This window comes from Apostichopus japonicus, chromosome 15, assembly GCF_037975245.1.
Source record: "Apostichopus japonicus isolate 1M-3 chromosome 15, ASM3797524v1, whole genome shotgun sequence".
Taxonomy (NCBI): domain Eukaryota; kingdom Metazoa; phylum Echinodermata; class Holothuroidea; order Aspidochirotida; family Stichopodidae; genus Apostichopus; species Apostichopus japonicus.
The window spans coordinates 29,080,315-29,106,678 of NC_092575.1; the positions used below are offsets into that span (position 1 = coordinate 29,080,315).

A 26,364-nucleotide genomic window follows, 5' to 3' on the forward strand; every position below is an offset into this window, starting at 1 on the left:
CAGATGCTGAAAGTAGAGGCGTTGGGTTGGATGAAGATGATAGTCAGAAGTCTCCTTTCAGACCTCCCCTTCCACCTTCTCCAGCAGTGTTTGAACAACCTCCCTTGCCAGTTTCTACCCCACCAGAGACACCAAAGCGAACCCCTACCCACACACCAAGGGGCACACCTGTGGGCTCAATGGAGAACACTCCCGTCCCTAGCCCTAGTGTTTGTAGTACTGATGGTATCTATCCAGAGAAGAACTCTCAGAGCAGAGTCTCTCCAAGTTTAGAAGATTTGGTTAGCCAGCAGGTGGAACTGATGACCAAATTGGAAGGAGATTACACCAGCACCTCCTCAGACACAGACACTGGAGCCTTGGAAGGGAAGGAACTAGAGATTAATGACACTGCAGAGAGGGAAGCAGTGGACAGAGAGAATATTGATAATGACTTTATAATTGTGGATGAAGCCTCCAATGAAGACATTGGATGTCAAGAGATGGATAATGATGATGATGATGGTGGTGAGATGACAGAGGATGAAGATAGAGGTATAGCTACAAGCAAAGAGGGACAGCATGAAGGAAGTCAAACATTGACAGAGGAGGAGGAGCAGGAGCAAGAAATATCTACAAGTCAAGTATCAGAGGAAAATGGAAAAATAGTGACTGATACCTTGCTACCCAATAAATCTGGTGTGCCCCACCGACAGAATTTTGCAGAGGGCATCACCCCCCACGTGGACGAAAATGTTTCCTCCTCAAAAGGTGTCTTCAAGAAGATACTTGGACTTTTGAAGACATCTAAAGATTAAGTCATGAAAAACCAAGATATGTTAACTTTTAGGTCAGGTAGAGAATGTGAGGTGTACCTGTTGCATCATTCACGTGGATATCTGTAAGCAACCTCAGCAATACATGGATGTCTGCAAGCAATCACAGTAATACATGGATGTCTGCAAGCAATCACAGTAATACATGGATGTCTGCAAGCAACCACAGTAATACATGGATGTCTGCAAGCAACCACAGTAATACGTGGATGTCTGCAAGCAACCACAGTAATACATGGATGTCTGCAAGCAACCACAGTAATACATGGATGTCTGCAAGCAACCACAGTAATGCGTGGATGTCTGCAAGCAACCACAGGAATGCATGGATGTCTGCAAGCAACCACAGTAATACATGGATGTCTGCAAGCAACCACAGTAATACGTGGATGTCTGCAAGCAATCGCAGTAATACGTGGATGTCTGCAAGCAACCGCAGTAATACGTGGATGTCTGCAAGCAACCGCAGTAATACGTGGATGTCTGCAAGCAACCGCAGTAATACGTGGATGTCTGCAAGCAACCGCAGTAATACGTGGATGTCTGCAAGCAACCGCAGTAATACGTGGATGTCTGCAAGCAACCGCAGAAATGCGTGGATGTCTGCAAGCAACCGCAGTAATACGTGGATGTCTGCAAGCAACCGCAGTAATACGTGGATGTCTGCAAGCAACCGCAGTAATACGTGGATGTCTGCAAGCAACCACAGAAATACATGGATGTCTGCAAGCAACCACAGTAATACATGGATGTCTGCAAGCAACCACAGTAATACATGGATGTCTGCAAGCAACCACAGAAATCAAACAGGAAGTAACAAGCAGCCACAGAAATCAAACAGGAAGTAACAAGCAGCCACAGAAATCAAACAGGAAGTATATATGCCAAGAGTGTATTTTGATTTGGCCTGGAGTCTCTTCTGAGGAGGATGCTGTCAAGTTTACAAGGGAAATGTTCTTATTCTCATGTATGGTGTTACTTTAGAATTGTAACAAGTTGATAGTTATTTCTCTGAAGGCACACTACATTGTAGATAGTTATTTCTCTGAAGGCACACTACATTGTAGATAGTTGATAGTTATTTCTCTGAAGGCACACTACATTGTAGATAGTTATTTCTCTGAAGGCACACTACATTGTAGTTAGTTGATAGTTAGTTCTCTGAAGGCACACTACATTGTAGTTAGTTGATAGTTAGTTCTCTTCAGGCACACTACATTGTAGTTAGTTGATAGTTAGTTCTGTTTGCTAACATTAAAATATTCTAATCATGTATTATCTCCTATTGGTTACAGTAATTTTGATTGGTATCCTGTAAACTGACATGAAGAATTATCAAATTGAGGATCCACTTGTTTTATAAATGTTTTAAGGTGCATTTCATACAATGGAAATAAGACAAAGCTTCCAGTAGGAGTGACTGCCCTTCACAAGCCACCACACAGTTATGTAGTAGGCTGTTCTCTGTTATTGTTCATGTAGAAATGTTTTTAGCCTCATGTTATATTTGTTAGAAGAATTCAAAAGAAATACATTTGTAAGGTTTCTATATTAGCAAATGAATTAAACTGATTTAATTTTGCCCCAAGCTACAACATGGGCTTGTAAAGACAATTGTTAGATGTGTGAGATGACCGGAACTCTTGCTATTCTCCAGATTTTTATTTTGTAGGATATTGTACATTCAGGATTGTGAAATTATTTTGTGCTTATGATATTGTACCATGTAAGTAAGTCTTTTATTAAACTATGTAATATTGAATTGCGATTTCTTTTAGAGCCAATAAAACTGGTGCAGTAAAAACCGATCATGATGAATACTTGAAAAACATGTGCATCTGCATATAGTGAATGTAAAAAGAACCAGAACTAAACACCTCTGCATTATACATAAATTAAATACAAACCTAGCTAGCAGTTGTATGTAACTTCACTTCTGATTCAAAAAGAATATATGTGATTGGCATTATGGCAAGAATCCAATTATTTTCTATTACTAGGGTTTAATTTGATGTAAGCAATGGAAGATACAGGAAGGGGAGTAGATTTCCCTTAGTCCTGTTATTCCCGCCCCCATAGATTGACCCCCTCCCCTATAGATTAACCCCCCATAGATAGACCCCCCATAGATTGACCCCCTCCCCTATAGATTGACCCCCATAGATTGACCCCCCCCCCCCCCCCTCCATAGATTGAAACTATAAACATTACCAGTACACTTATGAATCAGGATAAAGCCCATGACAGCTTCAAAGTCATTGAAAATTTATTTGGAAAACAAAGATACTGCAAGTATACAATGAACAACTATTTACTAGTAATACAAATATTCACTTACAATGAACAACTATTTACTGTTAATACAAATATTCATATTCAAATGTTCTCAGTAATTTGAGTATCTACATGGGCATGTACATAAAACAACACATCACAATGGGCATGTACATAAACAGCACACCTTAATGGGCATGTACATGAAATAAAATACCATATTGGGCATGTACATAAAACAACACCATAATGGGCATCTACATAAAACAACACACCACAATGGACATGTACATAAAACAGCACACCTTAATGGGCATGTACATAAATAAGATACCATAATGGGTATCTACATAAAACAGCACCATATTGGGTAAGTACATAAAACAACACACCATAATGGGCATTTCATAAAACAACACACCATAATGGACATGTACATAAATAAAATACCATAATGGGTATGTACATAAAACAGCACCATAATGGGCATCTACATAAAACAACACACCATAATGGACAAACAGCACACCTTAATGGGCATGTACATAAATAAAATATTACCATAATGGGTATGTACATAAAACAACACACCATGAAGCTCATAGTTTACTGCACACAATAAGAATGGAATTTTGATCGTAAAAGATGTAAATTTTATCTCAGTAATAGCTGTCTGGTTTGATTGCTACAGCTGGTAGTGCAGGTAAACTACGGTCAACCTAAGCATAATTTTGGGCACAATTGTTGGGAAACCTGGTTAATATCAGTGCCCTTGCAATTTTCAGTTAGTTTTTGCACTATGACTTGCTGTAATACCCTTAAACCGTGTATAACCAGCAGTAACAATGCTGAACCCCTGAAATCAAGTTCATACATTCAAGTTTTATCTGATATTTCTTCAAAGCAAAATGCCTTAGTGATCTAGTTGAAAATTGTGTTTGTGCAATTTTGAAGTGAAACATTGCCATGGTGTGCTTTTCAATTGAAATATAAGGCTACTTCTGATTTCTTAGTTGTCCTAAAAACTTACCTTGCCCCTTTCAATCCTTAGTTGAATCCTTTTCTTACTTTAGTCTCACTTAAGCACTAAGCTCATAGGTTTTAAATGTAACTGCTAGAAGTGATAAAACTTTGCCATGCTAGCCAAGTGCTTACTACAGACACAAGTCTTGTACAAGCTTACTCTGTTAACAATGCTACTCTGCAAACATGTACCTGCTTGAAGTTACATAACCACAAGTGTGACATTTTAATTACCATTGTCTCAATTTGGTAGATATTAGATACCATGACAATTTAATATGCTTAATACATTAGAACTACTGCATGGCAGGTTTTGCTTCTGCACCAACTAGTTAGCTTCAATGAATATGATGTACCATACAATGAATATGATGTACCATACAGTCAATACGATGTACCATACAATGACAATGATGTACCATACAACTGCATATGATGTACCATACAATCAGTACAATGTACCATACAATGAATATGATGTACCATACAATGAATATGATGTACCATACAGTCAATACAATGTACCATACAATCAATTCGATGTACCATACAATGAATATGATGTACCATACAATCAATACGATGTACCATACAATGAATATGATATATCATACAATCAATACGATGTACCATACAATGAATATGATGTACCATACAGTCAATACAATGTACCATACAATGAATATGATGTACCATACAGTCAATACAATGTACCATACAATCAATTCGATGTACCATACAATATGATGTACCATACAATCAATACGATGTACCATACAATGACTATGATGTACCATACAGTCAATACAATGTACCATACAATGATGTACCATACAGTCAATACGATGTACCATACAATGGCTATGATGTACCATACAGTCAATATGATGTACCATACAATGAATATGATGTACCATACAGTCAATATGATGTACCATACAATCAATACGATGTACCATACAATCAATAAGATGTACCATACGACTATGATGTACCATACAATGCATATGATGAACTATACAATCAATACGATGTACCATACAGTCAATACGATGTACCATACATGAAAATGATATACCATACAATTAATATAATGCAGCCTTTTTAAAAAAATGATATACCATACAATTAATATTATGCAGCCTTTATACAAAGCATTCAAACAGTCAAGCCCACCCAATGCATACCTACATTTTAACAGCCAATAGTGAACTGTCCCAGAGCATAGTGATAGCTGATAGTCAAACAACCCAATGCATACTTACAGCAGATAGTCGACTGACCCAGAGCCTACTTAAAGCATAGTCGACTGACCCAGTGTGTTCTTACAGCCGATAGTCGACTGACCCAGAGCCTACTTATAGCATAGTCGACTGACCCAGTGTGTTCTTACAGCCGATAGTCGACTGACCCAGTGCGTTCTTACAGCCGATAGTCGACTGACCCAGTGCGTTCTTACAGCCGATAGTCGACTGACCCAGTGCCTACTTACAGTCGATAGTCGACTGACCCAGTGCATTCTTACAGCCGATAGTCGACTGACCCAGTGCCTACTTATAGCAGATAGTCGACTGACCCAGAGCCTACTTATAGCATAGTCGACTGACCCAGTGTGTTCTTACAGCAGATAGTCGACTGACCCAGTGCCTACTTACAGCTGACAGTCAACTGACCCAGTGCATTCTGACAGCAGATAGTCAACTGACCCAGTGCCTACTTATAGCATAGTCGACTGACCAGTGCCTACTTACAGCCGATAGTCGACTGACCCAGTGCGTTCTTACAGCAGATAGTCGACTGACCCAGTGCCTACTTATAGCATAGTCGACTGACCAGTGCCTACTTACAGCCGATAGTCGACTGACCCAGTGCGTTCTTACAGCAGATAGTCGACTGACCCAGTGCGTTCTTACAGCAGATAGTCGACTGACCCAGTGCCTACTTACAGCCGATAGTCGACTGACCCAGTGCATTCTTACAGCAGATAGTCGACTGACCCAGTGCTTACTTACAGCCGATAGTCGACTGACCAGTGCATACAGCAGATAGTCGACTGACCCAGTGCCTACTTACAGCAGATAGTCGACTGACCCAGTGCGTTCTTACAGCAGATAGTCGACTGACCCAGTGCATTCTTACAGCAGATAGTCGACTGACCCAGAGCCTACTTACAGCATAGTTGACTGACCCAGTGCCTACTTACAGCAGATAGTCAACTGACCTAGTGCCTACTTATAGCATAGCCAACTTACCCAGTGCGTTCTTACAGCAGATAGTCGACTGACCCAGTGCCTACTTACAGCAGATAGTCAACTTACCCAGTGCGTTCTTACAGCCGATAGTCGACTGACCCAGTGCCTACTTACAGCAGATAGTCGATTGACCCATTGCCTACTTACAGCAGATAGTTGACTGACCCAGTGCCTACTTACAGCCGATAGTTGACTGACCCAGTGCATTCTTACAGCAGATAGTCGACTGACCATTGCATACTAACAGCAGATAGTCAACTGACCCAGTGCGTTCTTACAGCAGATAGTCGACTTACCCAGTGTATTCTTACAGCAGATAGTCGACTGACCCAGTGCCTACTTACAGCAGATAGTCGACTGACCTAGTGCCTACTTACAGCAGATAGTCAACTTACCCAGTGCGTTCTTACAGCAGATAGTCGACTGACTCAGTGCCTACTTACAGCAGATAGTAGACTGACCCAGTGGCTACTTACAGCAGATAGTCGACTGACCCAGTGCCTACTTACAGCCGATAGTTGACTGACCCAGTGCATTCTTACAGCAGATAGTCAACTGACCCAGTGCGTTCTTACAGCAGATAGTCGACTGACCTAGTGCGTTCTTACAGCAGATAGTCGACTGACCATTGCATACTAACAGCAGATATAGCCCAGCGCATACAGCTAACCAGCCTATAACTCTTGCTCTTGCTATGCTAGAGAAACATTTTAGTGTTTGTTATTGGCAATTCAATGTGTAAAACAAACCCTTCATGAAAGCATGAAATCAATGATAATTACAAATAACAACATATTTCAACACTGCAAGTGAACATGTGAATTCATCATGTGAAGCAACTGTAAGCCAAATAATATTTAAGAAATGCTTCAAAATATCAACTCTTCTTTTGGCAAACTGACAAATTGTATTAAAGCTAAAATTCCTAAATGCACCTGAAAGATAATTTGTTTTCTTTCTTTGCATGTCACATGAGTAAGTTGGTATACTTTGATAGCACCAATAAATTTAGAAGGGAAGAAACTATAACTGGAAGCATCAATGACCATGTGTCTAGTAGATTTACCCCAGAAACAGACAGAAACTATAACTGGAAGCATCAATGACCATGTGTCTAGTAGATTTACCCCAGAAACAGACAGAAACTATAACTGGAAGCATCAATGACCATGTGTCTAGTACATTTACCCCAGAAACAGACGGAAACTATAACTGGAAGCATCAATGACCATGTGTCTAGTACATTTACCCCAGAAACAGACGGAAACTATAACTGGAAGCATCAATGACCATGTGTCTAGTAGATTTACCCCAGAAACAGACGGAAACTATAACTGGAAGCATCAATGACCATGTGTCTAGTAGATTTACCCCAGAAACAGACGGAAACTATAACTGGAAGCATCAATGACCATGTGTCTAGTAGATTTACCCCAGAAACAGACGGAAACTATAACTGGAAGCATCAATGACCATGTGTCTAGTAGATTTACCCCAGAAACAGACGGAAACTATAACTGGAAGCATCAATGACCATGTGTCTAGTAGATTTACCCCAGAAACAGACGGAAACTATAACTGGAAGCATCAATGACCATGTGTCTAGTAGATTTACCCCAGAAACAGACGGAAACTATAACTGGAAGCATCAATGACCATGTGTCTAGTACATTTACCCCAGAAACAGACAGAAACTATAACTGGAAGCATCAATGACCATGTGTCTAGTAGATTTACCCCAGAAACAGACGGAAACTATAACTGGAAGCATCAATGACCATGTGTCTAGTAGATTTACCCCAGAAACAGACGGAAACTATAACTGGAAGCATCAATGACCATGTGTCTAGTAGATTTACCCCAGAAACAGACGGAAACTATAACTGGAAGCATCAATGACCATGTGTCTAGTACATTTACCCCAGAAACAGACGGAAACTATAACTGGAAGCATCAATGACCATGTGTCTAGTAGATTTACCCCAGAAACAGACGGAAACTATAACTGGAAGCATCAATGACCATGTGTCTAGTAGATTTACCCCAGAAACAGACGGAAACTATAACTGGAAGCATCAATGACCATGTGTCTAGTACATTTACCCCAGAAACAGACGGAAACTATAACTGGAAGCAACAATGACCATGTGTCTAGTAGATTTACCCCAGAAACAGACGGAAACTATAACTGGAAGCATCAATGACCATGTGTCTAGTAGATTTACCCCAGAAACAGACGGAAACTATAACTGGAAGCATCAATGACCATGTGTCTAGTAGATTTACCCCAGAAACAGACGGAAACTATAACTGGAAGCATCAATGACCATGTGTCTAGTAGATTTACCCCAGAAACAGACGGAAACTATAACTGGAAGCATCAATGACCATGTGTCTAGTAGATTTACCCCAGAAACAGACGGAAACTATAACTGGAAGCATCAATGACCATGTGTCTAGTAGATTTACCCCAGAAACAGACGGAAACTATAACTGGAAGCAACAATGACCATGTGTCTAGTAGATTTACCCCAGAAACAGACGGAAACTATAACTGGAAGCATCAATGACCATGTGTCTAGTAGATTTACCCCAGAAACAGACGGAAACTATAACTGGAAGCATCAATGACCATGTGTCTAGTAGATTTACCCCAGAAACAGACAGAAACTATAACTGGAAGCAACAATGACCATGTGTCTAGTAGATTTACCCCAGAAACAGACAGAAACTATAACTGGAAGCATCAATGACCATGTGTCTAGTAGATTTACCCCAGAAACAGACAGAAACTATAACTGGAAGCATCAATGACCATGTGTCTAGTAGATTTACCCCAGAAACAGACAGAAACTATAACTGGAAGCAACAATGACCATGTGTCTAGTAGATTTACCCCAGAAACAGACAGAAACTATAACTGGAAGCAACAATGACCATGTGTCTAGTAGATTTACCCCAGAAACAGACAGAAACTATAACTGGAAGCATCAATGACCATGTGTCTAGTAGATTTACCCCAGAAACAGACAGAAACTATAACTGGAAGCATCAATGACCATGTGTCTAGTAGATTTACCCCAGAAACAGACAGAAACTATAACTGGAAGCATCAATGACCATGTGTCTAGTAGATTTACCCCAGAAACAGACAGAAACTATAACTGGAAGCATCAATGACCATGTGTCTAGTAGATTTACCCCAGAAACAGACAATGCAAGTTAGCCTGAACACTGAAACAATTCTTTAAAGCTTATTTGATGTGGGACAAAGTACATCTGGTCATATAGTTCATGCCCAAGCATTATACATTGGCATTCATTCATTGAGAAGTTAACCAACTGTATGTATGTATTTTAGATCCTCCTGCAAGCAAGAACTCGCGAAGAAGCCTCATTGGCTTATCAAAGACACAAACCGACTGGAATCAGTCTCTTAGGTTCATATTAAACATCCATGAATATGAATTGTCAACAACCCTGTAACTGGACGACATACATTAACTGGGGACCTTATGATTGGAAGGCACCAGAGTTAACCACTGAGCTAACACTCCCAGCAATAACTTTCAGATTTAATTTCATGATGAAGTCCAAAAATTGTTTAATAATTATTAATTTTTTTATTTCCTTAACAGGTAACACAAAATGTCAGGGGTTGATTTAAGTTAAACACAAACATCTTGCTGCTCCATCATCATGAAGACATTTCACTCTTTGCCAATGCTAGCTTTAAGTTCCTTGATTTGTTTGGATACTGCTGATTTAGCTGTTCCACCTAGACTTGAGTACTGTTCCACGCTGGTCTCATAGTCCCAAAGCTTTGCAACGTCTTCATCGAACTGGGAACTAAGATAAAATAGAAATAAAAGTAAACAAAAGCTTGAAAAGTAGTAAATGGACATAATAGGGCAGCAGAATCTGGTATAGTTAAGAACATACAATTCTTTATCTATTTAATGAAAATGATCATCCATGAAGAAACTACAACCAAGTAGCAGCATCTATTTATCTACACAGGTAAATAACCATCCATAAAGAAACTAATGTAACCAAGTAGCACTACCCATTTATCTGCACAGGTAAATGATCATCCTTTAAGAAACTAATGTAACCAAGTATCACTATCCATTTATCTGCACAGGTAAATAACCATCCATAAAGAAACTAATGTAACCAAGTAGCACTATCCATTTATCTATATTGGTAAATGATCATCCATGAAGAAACTAATGTAACCAAGTATCACTATCCATTTATCTATATTGGTATTAAAATAACCATCCATAAAGAAACTAATGTAACCAAGTAGCACTATCCATTTATCTATATTGGTAAATGATCATCCATGAAGAAACTAATGTAACCAAGTAGCACTATCCATTTATCTATATTGGTAAATAACCATCCATAAAGAAACTAATGTAACCAAGTATCACTATCCATTTATCTATATTGGTAAATGATCATCCTTTAAGAAACTAATGTAACCAAGTATCACTATCCATTTATCTGCACAGGTAAATAACCATCCATAAAGAAACTAATGTAACCAAGTAGCACTATCCATTTATCAATATGGGTAAATGATCATCCATGAAGAAACTAATGTAACCAAGTATCACTATCCATTTATCTATATGGGTAAATAACCATCCATAAAGAAACTAATGTAACCAAGTAGCACTATCCATTTATCTATATTGGTAAATGATCATCCTTTAAGAAACTAATGTAACCAAGTATCACTATCCATTTATCTGCACAGGTAAATAACCATCCACAAAGAAACTAATGTAACCAAGTAGCACTATCCATTTATCTATATGGGTAAATGATCATCCTTTAAGAAACTAATGTAACCAAGTAGCACTATCCATTTATCTATATTGGTAAATAACCATCCATAAAGAAACTAATGTAACCAAGTATCACTATCCATTTATCTATATGGGTAAATCCATGAAGAAACTAATGTAACCAAGTAGCACTATCTATTTATCTATATTGGTAAATAACCATCCATAAAGAAACTAATGTAACCAAGTATCACTATCCATTTATCTATATGGGTAAATGATCATTCATGAAGAAACTAATGTAACCAAGTAGCACTATCCATTTATCTATATTGGTAAGTAACCATCCATAAAGAAACTAATGTAACTAAGTAGCACTATCCATTTATCTATATGGGTAAATGATCATCCATGAAGAAACTAATGTAACCAAGTAGCACTATCCATTTATCTATATTGGTAAATAACCATCCATAAAGAAACTAATGTAACCAAGTATCACTATCCATTTATCTATATGGGTAAATGATCATTCATGAAGAAACTAATGTAACCAAGTAGCACTATCCATTTATCTATATTGGTAAGTAACCATCCATAAAGAAACTAATGTAACCAAGTAGCACTATCCATTTATCTATATTGGTAAATGATCATCCATGAAGAAACTAATGTAACCAAGTATCACTATCCATTTATCTATATGGGTAAATGATCATCCATGAAGAAACTAATGTAACAAAGTAGCACTATCCATTTATCTATATGGGTAAATGATCATCCATGAAGAAACAAATGTAACCAAGTATCACTATCCATTTATCTGCACAGGTAAATAACCATCCATGAAGAAACTAATGTAACCAAGTAGCACTATCCATTTATCTATATGGGTAAATGATCATCCATGAAGAAACTAATGTAACCAAGTAGCACTATCCATTTATCTACACAGGAAAATGATCATCCATGAAGAAACTAATGTAACCAAGTAGCACTATCCATTTATCTACACAGGTAAATAACCATCCATAAAGAAACTACTGTAACCAAGTAGCACTATCCATTTATCTATATGGGTAAATGATCATCCATGAAGAAACAAATGTAACCAAGTAGCACTATCCATTTATCTATATGGGTAAATCCATGAAGAAACTAATGTAACCAAGTAGCACTATCTATTTATCTACACAGGTAAATAACCATCCATAAAGAAACTACTGTAACCAAGAAGCACTATCCATTTATCTATATGGGTAAATGATCATCCATGAAGAAACAAATGTAACCAAGTAGCACTATCCATTTATCTATATGGGTAAATCCATGAAGAAACTCATGTAACCAAGTAGCACTATCTATTTATCTACACAGGTAAATAACCATCCATAAAGAAACTACTGTAACAAAGTAGCACTATCCATTTATCTATATTGGTAAATGATCATCCATGAAGAAACTAATGTAACCAAGTAGCACTATCCATTTATCTATATTTGTAAATAACCATCCATAAAGAAACTAATGTAACCAAGTAGCACTATCAATTTATCTATATTGGTAAATGATCATCCATGAAGAAACTAATGTAACCAAGTAGCACTATCAATTTATCTACACAGGTAAATGATCATCCTTTAAGAAACTAATGTAACCAAGTATCACTATCCATTTATCTGCACAGGTAAATAACCATCCATGAAGAAACTAATGTAACCAAGTAGCACTATCCATTTATCTATCTTGGTAAATGATCATCCATGAAGAAACTAATGTAACCAAGTAGCACTATCCATTTATCTATATTTGTAAATAACCATCCATAAAGAAACTACTGTAACCAAGTATCACTATCAATTTATCTATATTGGTAAATGATCATCCATGAAGAAACTAATGTAACCAAGTAGCACTATCCATTTATCTATATTTGTAAATAACCATCCATAAAGAAACTAATGTAACCAAGTAGCACTATCCATTTATCTATATGGGTAAATGATCATCCATGAAGAAACTAATGTAACCAAGTATCACTATCCATTTATCTATATTGGTATTAAAATAACCATCCATAAAGAAACTAATGTAACCAAGTAGCACTATCTATTTATCTACACAGGTAAATAACCATCCATAAAGAAACTACTGTAACCAAGTAGCACTATCCATTTATCTATATGGGTAAATGATCATCCATGAAGAAACTAATGTAACCAAGTAGCACTATCCATTTATCTACACAGGAAAATGATCATCCATGAAGAAACTAATGTAACCAAGTAGCACTATCCATTTATCTATATGGGTAAATCCATGAAGAAACTAATGTAACCAAGTAGCACTATCTATTTATCTATATTGGTAAATGATCATCCTTTAAGAAACTAATGTAACCAAGTATCACTATCCATTTTATCTGCACAGGTAAATAACCATCCATAAAGAAACTAATGTAACCAAGTAGCACTATCCATTTATCTATATTGGTAAATAACCATCCATAAAGAAACTAATGTAACCAAGTAGCACTATCAATTTATCTATATTGGTAAATGATCATCCATGAAGAAACTAATGTAACAAAGTAGCACTATCCATTTATCTATATGGGTAAATGATCATCCATGAAGAAACTAATGTAACCAAGTAGCACTATCCATTTATCTATATGGGTAAATGATCATCCATGAAGAAACTAATGTAACCAAGTAGCACTATCCATTTATCTATATTGGTAAATGATCATCCATGAAGAAACTACTGTAACCAAGTTGCACTTTCAATTTATCTACACAGGTAAATGATCATCCTTTAAGAAACTAATGTAACCAAGTATCACTATCCATTTATCTGCACAGGTAAATAACCATCCATAAAGAAACTAATGTAACCAAGTAGCACTATCCATTTATCAATATGGGTAAATGATCATCCATGAAGAAACTAATGTAACCAAGTAGCACTATCCATTTATCTACATGGGTAAATGATCATCCATGAAGAAACTAATGTAACCAAGTAGCACTATCCATTTATCTATATTGGTAAATGATCATCCATGAAGAAACTAATGTAACCAAGTAGCACTATCCATTTATCTATATTGGTAAATGATCATCCATGAAGAAACTAATGTAACCAAGTAGCACTATCCATTTATCTATATGGGTAAATGATCATCCTTTAAGAAACTAATGTAACCAAGTAGCACTATCCATTTATCTATATGGGTAAATGATCATCCATGAAGAAACTACTGTAACCAAGTAGCACTATCAATTTATCTATATTGGTAAATGATCATCCATGAAGAAACTAATGTAACCAAGTAGCACTATCCATTTATCTATATTGGTAAATGATCATCCATGAAGAAACTAATGTAACCAAGTAGCACTATCCATTTATCTACATGGGTAAATGATCATCCATGAAGAAACTAATGTAACCAAGTATCACTATCCATTTATCTATATGGGTAAATGATCATCCATGAAGAAACTAATGTAACCAAGTAGCACTATCTATTTATCTACACAGGTAAATAACCATCCATAAAGAAACTACTGTAACCAAGTAGCACTATCCATTTATCTATATGGGTAAATGATCATCCATGAAGAAACTAATGTAACCAAGTAGCACTATCAATTTATCTATATTGGTAAATGATCATCCATGAAGAAACTAATGTAACCAAGTAGCACTATCCATTTATCTATATGGGTAAATGATCATCCATGAAGAAACTAATGTAACCAAGTAGCACTATCAATTTATCTATATTGGTAAATGATCATCCATGAAGAAACTAATGTAACCAAGTAGCACTATCCATTTATCTATATTGGTAAATGATCATCCATGAAGAAACTAATGTAACCAAGTATCACTATCCATTTATCTATATTGGTAAATGATCATCCATGAAGAAACTAATGTAACCAAGTAGCACTATCCATTTATCTATATTGGTAAATGATCATCCATGAAGAAACTAATGTAACCAAGTAGCACTATCCACTTATCTACATGGGTAAATGATCATCCATGAAGAAACTAATGTAACCAAGTAGCACTATCAATTTATCTATATTGGTAAATGATCATCCATAAAGAAACTAATGTAACCAAGTATCACTATCCATTTATCTATATGGGTAAATGATCATTCATGAAGAAACTAATGTAACCAAGTAGCACTATCCATTTATCTATATTGGTAAGTAACCATCCATAAAGAAACTACTGTAACCAAGTATCACTATCAATTTATCTATATTGGTAAATGATCATCCATGAAGAAACTAATGTAACCAAGTATCACTATCCATTTATCTATATGGGTAAATGATCATCCATGAAGAAACTAATGTAACCAAGTAGCACCATCAATTTATCTATATTGGTAAATGATCATCCATAAAGAAACTAATGTAACCAAGTATCACTATCCATTTATCTATATGGGTAAATGATCATCCATGAAGAAACTAATGTAACCAAGTAGCACTATCAATTTATCTATATTGGTAAATGATCATCCATAAAGAAACTAATGTAACCAAGTATCACTATCCATTTATCTATATGGGTAAATGATCATCCATGAAGAAACTAATGTAACCAAGTATCACTATCCATTTATCTATATGGGTAAATGATCATCCATGAAGAAACTAATGTAACCAAGTAGCACTATCAATTTATCTATATTGGTAAATGATCATCCATGAAGAAACTAATGTAACCAAGTAGCACTATCCATTTATCTATATGGGTAAATGATCATCCATGAAGAAACTAATGTAACCAAGTATCACTATCCATTTATCTATATGGGTAAATGATCATCCATGAAGAAACTAATGTAACCAAGTAGCACTATCTATTTATCTACACAGGTAAATAACCATCCATAAAGAAACTACTGTAACCAAGTAGCACTATCCATTTATCTATATGGGTAAATGATCATCCATGAAGAAACTAATGTAACCAAGTAGCACTATCAATTTATCTATATTGGTAAATGATCATCCATGAAGAAACTAATGTAACCAAGTAGTACTATCCATTTATCTACATGGGTAAATGATCATCCATGAAGAAACTAATGTAACCAAGTAGCACTATAAATTTATCTATATTGGTAAATGATCATCCATGAAGAAACTAATGTAACCAAGTAGCACTATCAATTTATCTACACAAGTAAATGATCATCCTTTAAGAAACTAATGTAACCAAGTATCACTATCCATTTATCTGCACAGGTAAATAACCATCCATAAAGAAACTAATGTAACCAAGTAGCACTATCCATTTATCTATATGGGTAAATGATCATCCATGAAGAAACTAATGTAACCAAGTAGCACTATCCATTTATCTACATGGGTAAATGATCATCCATGAAGAAACTAATGTAACCAAGTAGCACTATCAATTTATCTACATGGGTAAATGATCATCCATGAAGAAACTAATGTAACCAAGTAGCACTATCAATTTATCTATATTGGTAAATGATCATCCATGAAGAAACTAATGTAACCAAGTAGCACTATCAATTTATCTACACAGGTAAATGATCATCCTTTAAGAAACTAATGTAACCAAGTATCACTATCCATTTATCTGCACAGGTAAATAACCATCCATAAAGAAACTAATGTAACCAAGCAGCACTATCCATTTATCTATATGGGTAAATGATCATCCATGAAGAAACTAATGTAACCAAGTAGCACTATCCATTTATCTACACAGGTAAATAACCATCCATAAAGAAACTACTGTAACCAAGTAGCACTATCCATTTATCTATATGGGTAAATGATCATCCATGAAGAAACTAATGTAACCAAGTAGCACTATCAATTTATCTATATTGGTAAATGATCATCCATGAAGAAACTAATGTAACCAAGTAGCACTATCCATTTATCTATATTGGTAAGTAACCATCAATGAAGAGACTAATTTAACCAAGTAGCACTATCCATTTTTCTATATGGGTAACTAACCATCCATGAAGAAACTAATGTAACCAAGTAGCACTATCCATTTATCTATCTTGGTAAGTAACCATCAATGAAGAGACTAATTTAACCAAGTAGCACTATCCATTTATCTATATGGGTAAATGACCATCCATAAAGAAACTAATGTAACCAAGTAGCACTATCCATTTATCTATATTGGTAAGTAACCATCAATGAAGAGACTAATTTAACCAAGTAGCACTATCCATTTATCAACACAGGTAAAAAAAAGTAAGCTATAAGCTATAATCATTTTTTTTTTAACAGCTGACTCTACTTACTGGATTGACTTAATATTTGTATGTTAAAGTCAGCTATAACCAGTTGTTTCTTCTTAACAGCTGACCCTACTTACTGGATTGACTTAATATTTGTATGTTAAAGTCAGCTATAACCAGTTGTTTCTTCTTAACAGCTGACTCTACTTACTGGATTGACTTAATATTTGTATGTTAAAGTCAGCTATAACCAGTTGTTTCTTCTTAACAGCTGACTCTACTTACTGGATTGACTTAATATTTGTATGTTAAAGTCAGCTATAACCAGTTGTTTCTTCTTAACAGCTGACCCTACTTACTGGATTGACTTAATATTTGTATGTTAAAGTCAGCTATAACCAGTTGTTCCTTCTTAACAGCTGACCCTACTTACTGGATTGACTTAATATTTGTATGTTAAAGTCAGCTATAACCAGTTGTTTCTTCTTAACAGCTGACCCTACTTACTGGATTGACTTAATATTTGTATGTTAAAGTCAGCTATAACCAGTTGTTTCTTCTTAACAGCTGACCCTACTTACTGGATTGACTTAATATTTGTATGTTAAACTCAGCTATAACCAGTTGTTCCTTCTTAACAGCTGACCCTACTTACTGGATTGACTTAATATTTGTATGTTAAAGTCAGCTATAACCAGTTGTTTCTTCTTAACAGCTGACCCTACTTACTGGATTGACTTAATATTTGTATGTTAAAGTCAGCTATAACCAGTTGTTTCTCCTTAACAGCTGACCCTACTTACTGGATTGACTTAATATTTGTATGTTAAAGTCAGCTATAACCAGTTGTTTCTTCTTAACAGCTGACCCTACTTACTGGATTGACTTAATATTTGTATGTTAAAGTTAGCTATAACCAGTTGTTCCTTCTTAACAGCTGACTCTACTTACTGGATTGACTTAATATTTGTATGTTAAAGTTAGCTATAACCAGTTGTTCCTTCTTAACAGCTGACCCTACTTACTGGATTGACTTAATATTTGTATGTTAAAGTTAGCAATAACCAGTTGTTTCTTCTTAACAGCTGACCCTACTTACTGGATTGACTTAATATTTGTATGTTAAAGTCAGCTATAACCAGTTGTTTCTTCTTAACAGCTGACCCTACTTACTGGATTGACTTAATATTTGTATGTTAAAGTCAGCTATAACCAGTTGTTCCTTCTTAACAGCTGACTCTACTTACTGGATTGACTTAATATTTGTATGTTAAAGTTAGCTATAACCAGTTGTTCCTTCTTAACAGCTGACCCTACTTACTGGATTGACTTAATATTTGTATGTTAAAGTTAGCAATAACCAGTTGTTCCTTCTAAACAGCTGACTCTACTTACTGGATTGACTTAATATTTGTATGTTTAAGTTAGCTACAACCAGATGTTTTTTCTTAACAGCTGACTCTACTTACATTTCTACATCTTCGACCAGCTGTTTCTTCTTAACAGCTGACTCTACTTACTCGATTGACTTTATATTCGCATGTTAGCTACAACCAGATGTTTTTTCTTTACAGCTAACTCTTCTTACTATTTGTACATTAAAGTTAGCTACAACCAGCTGTTTCTTCTTAACAGCTGACTTTACTTACTGGATTGACTTAAGATCTTGCATTGTCAGTTCTTGCATCTTGCAATTCTTTTTCTCTGCTAGAGCAACTACTTCCCCTGATTTACCATGAGCATCCCTGAAAGGAACCTACAATAGAAAAGAAACCTATGATAAACAACATCTATAACAACCAGCAACAGCAGCAGGAATGAAATAACAATAAAATAAACCGAAGAAGAGGGACAGAAAAAGAAAAAACAAGGAAGGAAATAAGCCTGCAAGAACAAAAAAGAAAGAAAGATATCATAGACAACCCGAAATACAATCAGCTTTGTGATTCATTGTCATACAATTTGCCCAAAATTCCGAATAACTATCTGACTAATGTAGTGCAAGTTTGTTAACCAGGAAAGATCAGAGATTTAAATCTCTTATTTGTAGCACTCCCTTGTGGGGCATCTACCATTTAATTCACTGGTAAGGATTTAACATTATAGAATTTTTTATTCCAAAATGTTTAAATATCCAGAAAGAAAAGTCTTCCTGTGTGAAATATAGACCCATTAGATGTATGAATAAAAGGACATTTTCTTCTACCAATTTCAGCTAGCAAATCAGCTCTGCTACGAACCACCCCTTTAATAATTGTTATTAATGAATGAGAGTTACATGACATTGTTTACACACTGTAAAATAGTTTTACAAAGCTACTGCCTAAGCAAAAAATTTTATCTAGTAAAAATCACAGAGAAAATGGCAAATGTTTTCACCGTTTGAGATAACCTGTTGACCCCATGGAACTCAGAGTGTGCAAACTGATAAGAGCCATTTGAGATAACCTGTTGACCCCATGGAACTCAGAGTGTGCAAACTGATAAGAGCCATTTGAGATAACCTGTTGACCCCATGTAGCTCAGAGGTCTAAGCTATATCCAGTCTGGAGTCCTCGTCTAGGTTCCTGCATCAGCCTGCTTGCTCTACAGGTCTCAGCTCTATCCAGTCTGGAGACCTCACCTAGGTTTCTGTCTCAACCTGCTTGCTCTATAGGTCTAAGCTATATCCAGTCTGGAGTCCTCGCCTAGGTTCCTGTCTGAACCTACTTGCTCTACAGGTCTCAGCTATATCCAGTCTGGAGTCCTCGCCTACGTTTCTGTCTCAACCTACTTGCTCTACAGGTTTTAGCTATATCCAGTCTGGAGTCCTTGCCTAGGTTCCTGCATCAGCCTGCTTGCTCTATAGGTCTAAGCTATATCCAGTCTGGAGTCCTCGCCTAGGTTCCTGCATCAGCCTACTTGCTCTATAGGTCTAAGCTATATCCAGTCTGGAGCCCTCGCCTAGGTTCCTGTCTCAACCTACTTGCTCTACAGGTCTCAGCTATATCCAGTTTGGGGACCTCACCTAGGTTTCTGTCTCAACTTGCTTGCTCAATAGGTCTAAGCTATATCCAGTCTGGAGTCCTTGCCTTGGTTCCTGTCTCAACCTACTTGCTCTACAGGTCTCAGCTATATCCAGTCTGGGGACCTCACCTAGGTTTCTGTCTCAACTTGCTTGCTCTATAGGTCTAAGCCATATCCAGTCTGGAGTCCTCGCCTAGGTTTCTGTCTCAACCTGCTTGCTTTACAGGTCTCAGCTATATCCAGTCTGGAGTCCTCGCCTAGGTTCCTGCATCAGCCTACTTGCTCTACAGGTCTCAGCTATATCCAGTCTGGGGACCTCACCTAAGTTTCTGTCTCAACCTGCTTGCTCTATAGGTCTCAGCTATATCCAGTCTGGAGTCCTCGCCTAGGTTCCTGCATCAGCCTACTTGCTCTACAGGTCTCAGCTATATCCAGTCTGGGGACCTCACCTAAGTTTCTGTCTCAACCTGCTTGCTCTATAGGTCTCAGCTATATCCAGTCTGGAGTCCTCGCCTAGGTTCCTGTCTCAACCTACTTGCTCTACAGGTCTCAGCTATATCCAGTCTGGAGACCTCGCCACAACCTGCTGTATCTGTAGGAGGCCAACTTAAACATTTCCAACTAATTATTCTTTTTAGTCATTTCCAACTCAGTTGTTATGGCTGTGAATATTTTTCTCTCATCCGAATTGTTGGATAGTAAGCTTTGTATAATGAAAAGCTTAGTTAGCTAGGCATATGTCACAACAGAGACAAGATATTAAGTGGGGAGTTTCGAGAAAGTGTGGAGTTTTCCCTTTAAGCTAACAGATATCCTGTTAGTTTTAACATGACGTAAGTGTCCTAGGCTAGCAGTACTGTGTACATGCAGATGTAATTGAATCTATTAGTTTGCTAGTCCACCCACAAAAGATCACACAGCACTGAGTTAATACTTACTCCCTTTCTGACAAGATAGTATGCAACATCTGTAGCAAGCATCGTAGTACTGAGGGCAGCCTTCATGTTGTCTGCATTGATAGTCAATGTTGCCAGGACCCCAGCAGAGATTTGAAGCATATCTGATCCAATAATAAGATAAGGATGAAAGTAAGCTATACATTTGTTTGAATTCTAACTTGATTCTAGTGCTGTGGCCTAGCTTCATGGAAAACCTTTAGAATAACCTTTCACCCCCTTTAATGTCGTATATCTATACATGATATTGAATTACTTTCAGAGACTTTAATATATCAGTCACAGAAAACATCAAACTTTATGTCATTGACTTTAAGAGCATCAATCATGTGAGTACCCTACGGATATGTTTTAGCACTTAAATATATATCCAATCAAAATCAGTCACCTACAAACCAGAGACGGCATCTTTTGCTTCAAAAAGTGCCTCACATTGCCATTAACTTTAGCCACTTAATATATATCCAATTGAATTCAGTCACCTACAAACTGACTAGTGACAGTGTCATATACTTCAAAGAGTGCCTCCCTATTGCCATCGCTACATACCAGAGAGTGTCATATACTTCAAAGAGTGCCTCCCTATTGCCATGACTACCTACCAGAGACAGTGTCATATGCTTCAAAGAGTGCCTCCTTATTGCCATGACTACCTACCAGAGACAGTGTCATATGCTTCAAAAAGTGCCTCCCTATTGCCATCACTACATACCAGAGAGTGTCATTTGCTTCAAAGAGTGCCTCCTTATTGCCATGACTACCTACTAGTGAGAGTCTCATATACTTCAAAGAGTGCCTCCCTATTGCCATGACTACCTACAAGTGACAGTGTCATTTACTTCAAAGAGTGCTGCCCTATTGCCATGACTACCTACCAGAGACAGTGTCAAATGCTTCAAAAGTGCCTCCCTATTGCCATGACTACCTACCAGAGACAGTGTCAAATGCTTCAAAGAGTGCCTCCTTATTGCCATGACTATGTACCAGAGACAGTGTCATATGCTTCAAAAAGTGCCTCTCTATTGCCATGACTACCTACCAGACGGTGTCATTTGCTTCAAAGAGTGCCTCCTTATTGCCATGACTACCTACTAGTGAGAGTGTCATATACTTCAAAGAGTGCCTCCCTATTGCCATGACTACCTACAAGTGACAGTGTCATATACTTCAAAGAGTGCTGCCCTATTGCCATGACTACCTACCAGAGACAGTGTCAAATGCTTCAAAAGTGCCTCCTTATTGCCATGACTACCTACTAGTGAGAGTGTCATATGCTTCAAAAAGTGCCTCCTTATTGCCATATCTACATACCAGAGAGTGTCATATACTTCAAAGAGTGCCTCCCTATTGCCATATCTACATACCAGAGAGTGTCATATACTTCAAAGAGTGCCTCCCTATTGCCATATCTACATACCAGAGAAGTGTCATATACTTCAAAGAGTGCCTCCCTATTGCCATATCTACATACCAGAGACAGTGTCATATACTTCAAAGAGTGCCTCCCTATTGCTATGACTACCTACCAGAGACAGTGTCATATACTTCAAAGAGTGCCTCCCTATTGCCATGACTACCTACAAGTGACAGTGTCATATACTTCAAAGAGTGCTGCCCTATTGCCATGACTACCTACCAGAGACAGTGTCAAATGCTTCAAAAGTGCCTCCTTATTGCCATGACTACCTACTAGTGAGAGTGTCATATGCTTCAAAAAGTGCCTCCTTATTGCCATATCTACATACCAGAGAGTGTCATATACTTCAAAGAGTGCCTCCCTATTGCCATATCTACATACCAGAGAGTGTCATATACTTCAAAGAGTGCCTCCCTATTGCCATATCTACATACCAGAGAAGTGTCATATACTTCAAAGAGTGCCTCCCTATTGCCATATCTACATACCAGAGACAGTGTCATATACTTCAAAGAGTGCCTCCCTATTGCTATGACTACCTACCAGAGACAGTGTCATATGCTTCAAAGAGTGCCTCCCTATTGCCATATCTACATACCAGAGACAGTGTCATATACTTCAAAGAGTGCCTCCCTATTGCCATGACTACCTACCAGAGACAGTGTCATATACTTCAAAGAGTGCCTCCCTATTGCCATGACTACCTACTAGTGAGAGTGTCATATACTTCAAAGAGTGCCTCCCTATTGCCATGACTACCTACCAGAGACAGTGTCATATACTTCAAAGAGTGCCTCCCTATTGCCATGACTACCTACTAGTGAGAGTGTCATATACTTCAAAGAGTGCCTCCCTATTGCCATGACTACCTACCAGAGACAGTGTCATATGCTTCAAAGAGTGCCTCCTTATCCTCCTGCAGGTCTTTGTTGTAGGTGCTTGGTAGACCCTTTAGTGTCATTAAGAAACCAGAACACTGTAAGAAAATTTTATTTTGAGTTATTCACATAGCTTAACCAGATTGCAAGTAGGCTTATTGTGATTCCTTGCCAATTGAGATTATAATCCCAAGCTTTCGTCATTGTTGATTAAATTGATCAGTAAGGATCTTTCGCTGGCTGTGGATGTACCTACTAAATATGTTAACTTACCATGTTTACAAGCTATTTTTAGCAAAAATCATCTCAAGCCCTGCCCCCTAATAAATATGCATAATATCACATTGAACATACATTATCATGTACCGGCTAACTACTAACACCTTCACACAAAGTATGATTCAATTCTGAAAATGTTTACATTTGACCCTGTGACTTCATTAATATGTGATGAGTACCAAAATCAATAGGGCTCTTCTACTCACTATGGCGCATATATGTACCAAGTATGACTTCAATCCAACTTGTCGTTGTTCAGTTACCGTGTTTACAAGCTAATTTAGTGAAAATAAACTTAACGCCGCCCCCTAAAGAAAATGCATAATATAAATATCAACTTGAACATATATTACCATGTACCCACTATCTACCAACACATTAAAACCAAGTATGAATGAATTCTGACTTTCAGTTGTGGATCTTGACAGCAACTCACAACTGTATACTTCATTTATGCTGTTGATTGCATGTGGTATGTCATGTGCACAAATACTGCTGTATCAGCCTAGTCTGTCAATAGATCTTGACAGACTAACAACTGTTTACTTCATTTATGCTGTTGATTGCATGTGGTATGTCATGTGCACAACTACTGTTGTATCAGCCTAGTATGTCAATAGATCTTGACAGCTACTAACAACTGAATACTTCATTTATGCTGTTGATTGCATGTGGTATGTCATGTGCACAACTACTGTTGTATCAGCCTAGTCTGTCAATAGATCTTGACAGCTACTAACAACTGTATACTTCATTTATGCTGTTGATTGCATGTGGTATGTCACGTGCACAACTACTGTTGTATCAGCCTAGTCTGTCAATAGATCTTGACAGCTACTAACAACTGTACATTTCAATACATTTATGCTGTTGATTGCATGTGGTATGTCATGTGCACAACTACTGTTGTATCAGCCTAGTATGTCAATAGATCTTGACAGCTACTAACAACTGTATACTTCATTTATGCTGTTGATTGCATGTGGTATGTCATGTGCACAAATACTGCTGTATCAGCCTAGTCTGTTAATAGATCTTGACAGCTACTAACAACTGTATATTTCAATACATTTATGCTGTCGATTGCATGTGGTATGTCATGTGCACAACTACTGTTGTAACAGCCTAGTCTGTCAATAGATCTTGACAGCTACTAACAACTGTACATTTCAATACATTTATGCTGTTGATTGCATGTGGTATGTCATGTGCACAACTACTGTTGTATCAGCCTAGTCTGTCAATAGATCTTGACAGCTACTAACAACTGTACATTTCAATACATTTATGCTGTTGATTGCATGTGGTATGTCATGTGCACAACTACTGTTGTATCAGCCTAGTCTGTCAATAGATCTTGACAGCTACTAACAACTGAATACTTCATTTATGCTGTTGATTGCATGTGGTATGTCATGTGCACAACTTCTGTTGTATCAGCCTAGTCTGTTAATAGATCTTGACAGCTACTAGTATTACATATCACATGTGACAATTAGTCTTTCATATAACAAGTGATAATTAGTCTTGCATATCACACGGGACAATTAGTCTTTCATATAACATGTGACAATTAGTCCTTCATACCACATGTGACAATTAGTCTTGCATATCACACGGGACAATTAGTCTTTCATATAGCATGTGACAATTAGTCTTTCCTATAACATGGGGCAAGCAGTCATTCATATCACATGTGACAATTAGTCGTTCATACCACATGTGACAATAAGTCTTTCATATATCATGTGACAATTAGTATTACATATAACCTGTGACAATTAGTCATTCATATCACATGTGACAATTAGTCTTCCTATCCCATGTGACAATTTAGTCGTTCATACCACATGTGACAATTAGTCTTTCATATAACATGTGACAACAAGTCATTCATATAACATGTGACAATTAGTCCTTCACATAACATGTGACAATTAGTCATTCATATCACATGTGACAATTAGTCTTCCTATCACATGTGACAATTAGTCCTTCACATAACATGTGACAATTATTCTTTCATATAACATATGACAATTAGTCTTTCCTATGATACTGTATGTGACAATTAGTCCTTCACATAACATGTGACAATTAGTCATTCATATCACATGTGACAATTAGTCTTCCTATCACATGTGACAATTTAGTATTTCATACCACATGTGACAATTTAGTCGTTTATACCACATGTGACAATTTAGTATTTCATACCACATGTGACAATTTAGTCGTTTATACCACATGTGACAATTTAGTCGTTTATACCACATGTGACAATTTAGTCGTTTATACCACATGTGACAATTTAGTCGTTTATACCACATGTGACAATTAGTCTTTCATATATCATGTGACAATTAGTCTTCATGTCAAGTGGTAAAATGCATC

At 37.0% G+C, this 26,364-nt stretch overlaps 2 protein-coding genes across 3 annotated transcripts in view; one reads left to right on the forward strand and one right to left on the reverse strand.

Moving 5' to 3' along the window:
- The window catches only part of LOC139981431 (zinc finger CCHC domain-containing protein 8-like), a 33,451-nt gene extending 30,827 nt beyond the window's left edge, over positions 1-2,624 (forward strand). Inside the window, exon 13 of the mRNA XM_071993802.1 lies at positions 4-2,624. Coding sequence (XP_071849903.1) covers positions 4-797 — 794 coding nt within the window. The 3' untranslated portion in view covers positions 798-2,624. The remainder of the gene's footprint in view (positions 1-3) is intronic.
- Positions 2,625-9,421: 6,797 nt separating this feature from the next.
- The window catches only part of LOC139981003 (argininosuccinate lyase-like), a 58,892-nt gene continuing 41,949 nt past the window's right edge, over positions 9,422-26,364 (reverse strand). The window contains exons 10-13 of one of the 2 annotated variants that reach the window (XM_071993096.1): positions 23,687-23,789; positions 21,379-21,500; positions 19,084-19,190; positions 9,422-10,213 (exon numbers count right to left, since the gene is read on the reverse strand). In XM_071993096.1, coding sequence (XP_071849197.1) covers positions 10,075-10,213; positions 19,084-19,190; positions 21,379-21,500; positions 23,687-23,789 — 471 coding nt within the window. In that variant the 3' untranslated portion in view covers positions 9,422-10,074. The remainder of the gene's footprint in view (positions 10,214-19,083; positions 19,191-21,378; positions 21,501-23,686; positions 23,790-26,364) is intronic. The other variant, XM_071993095.1, reaches the window with a different exon arrangement.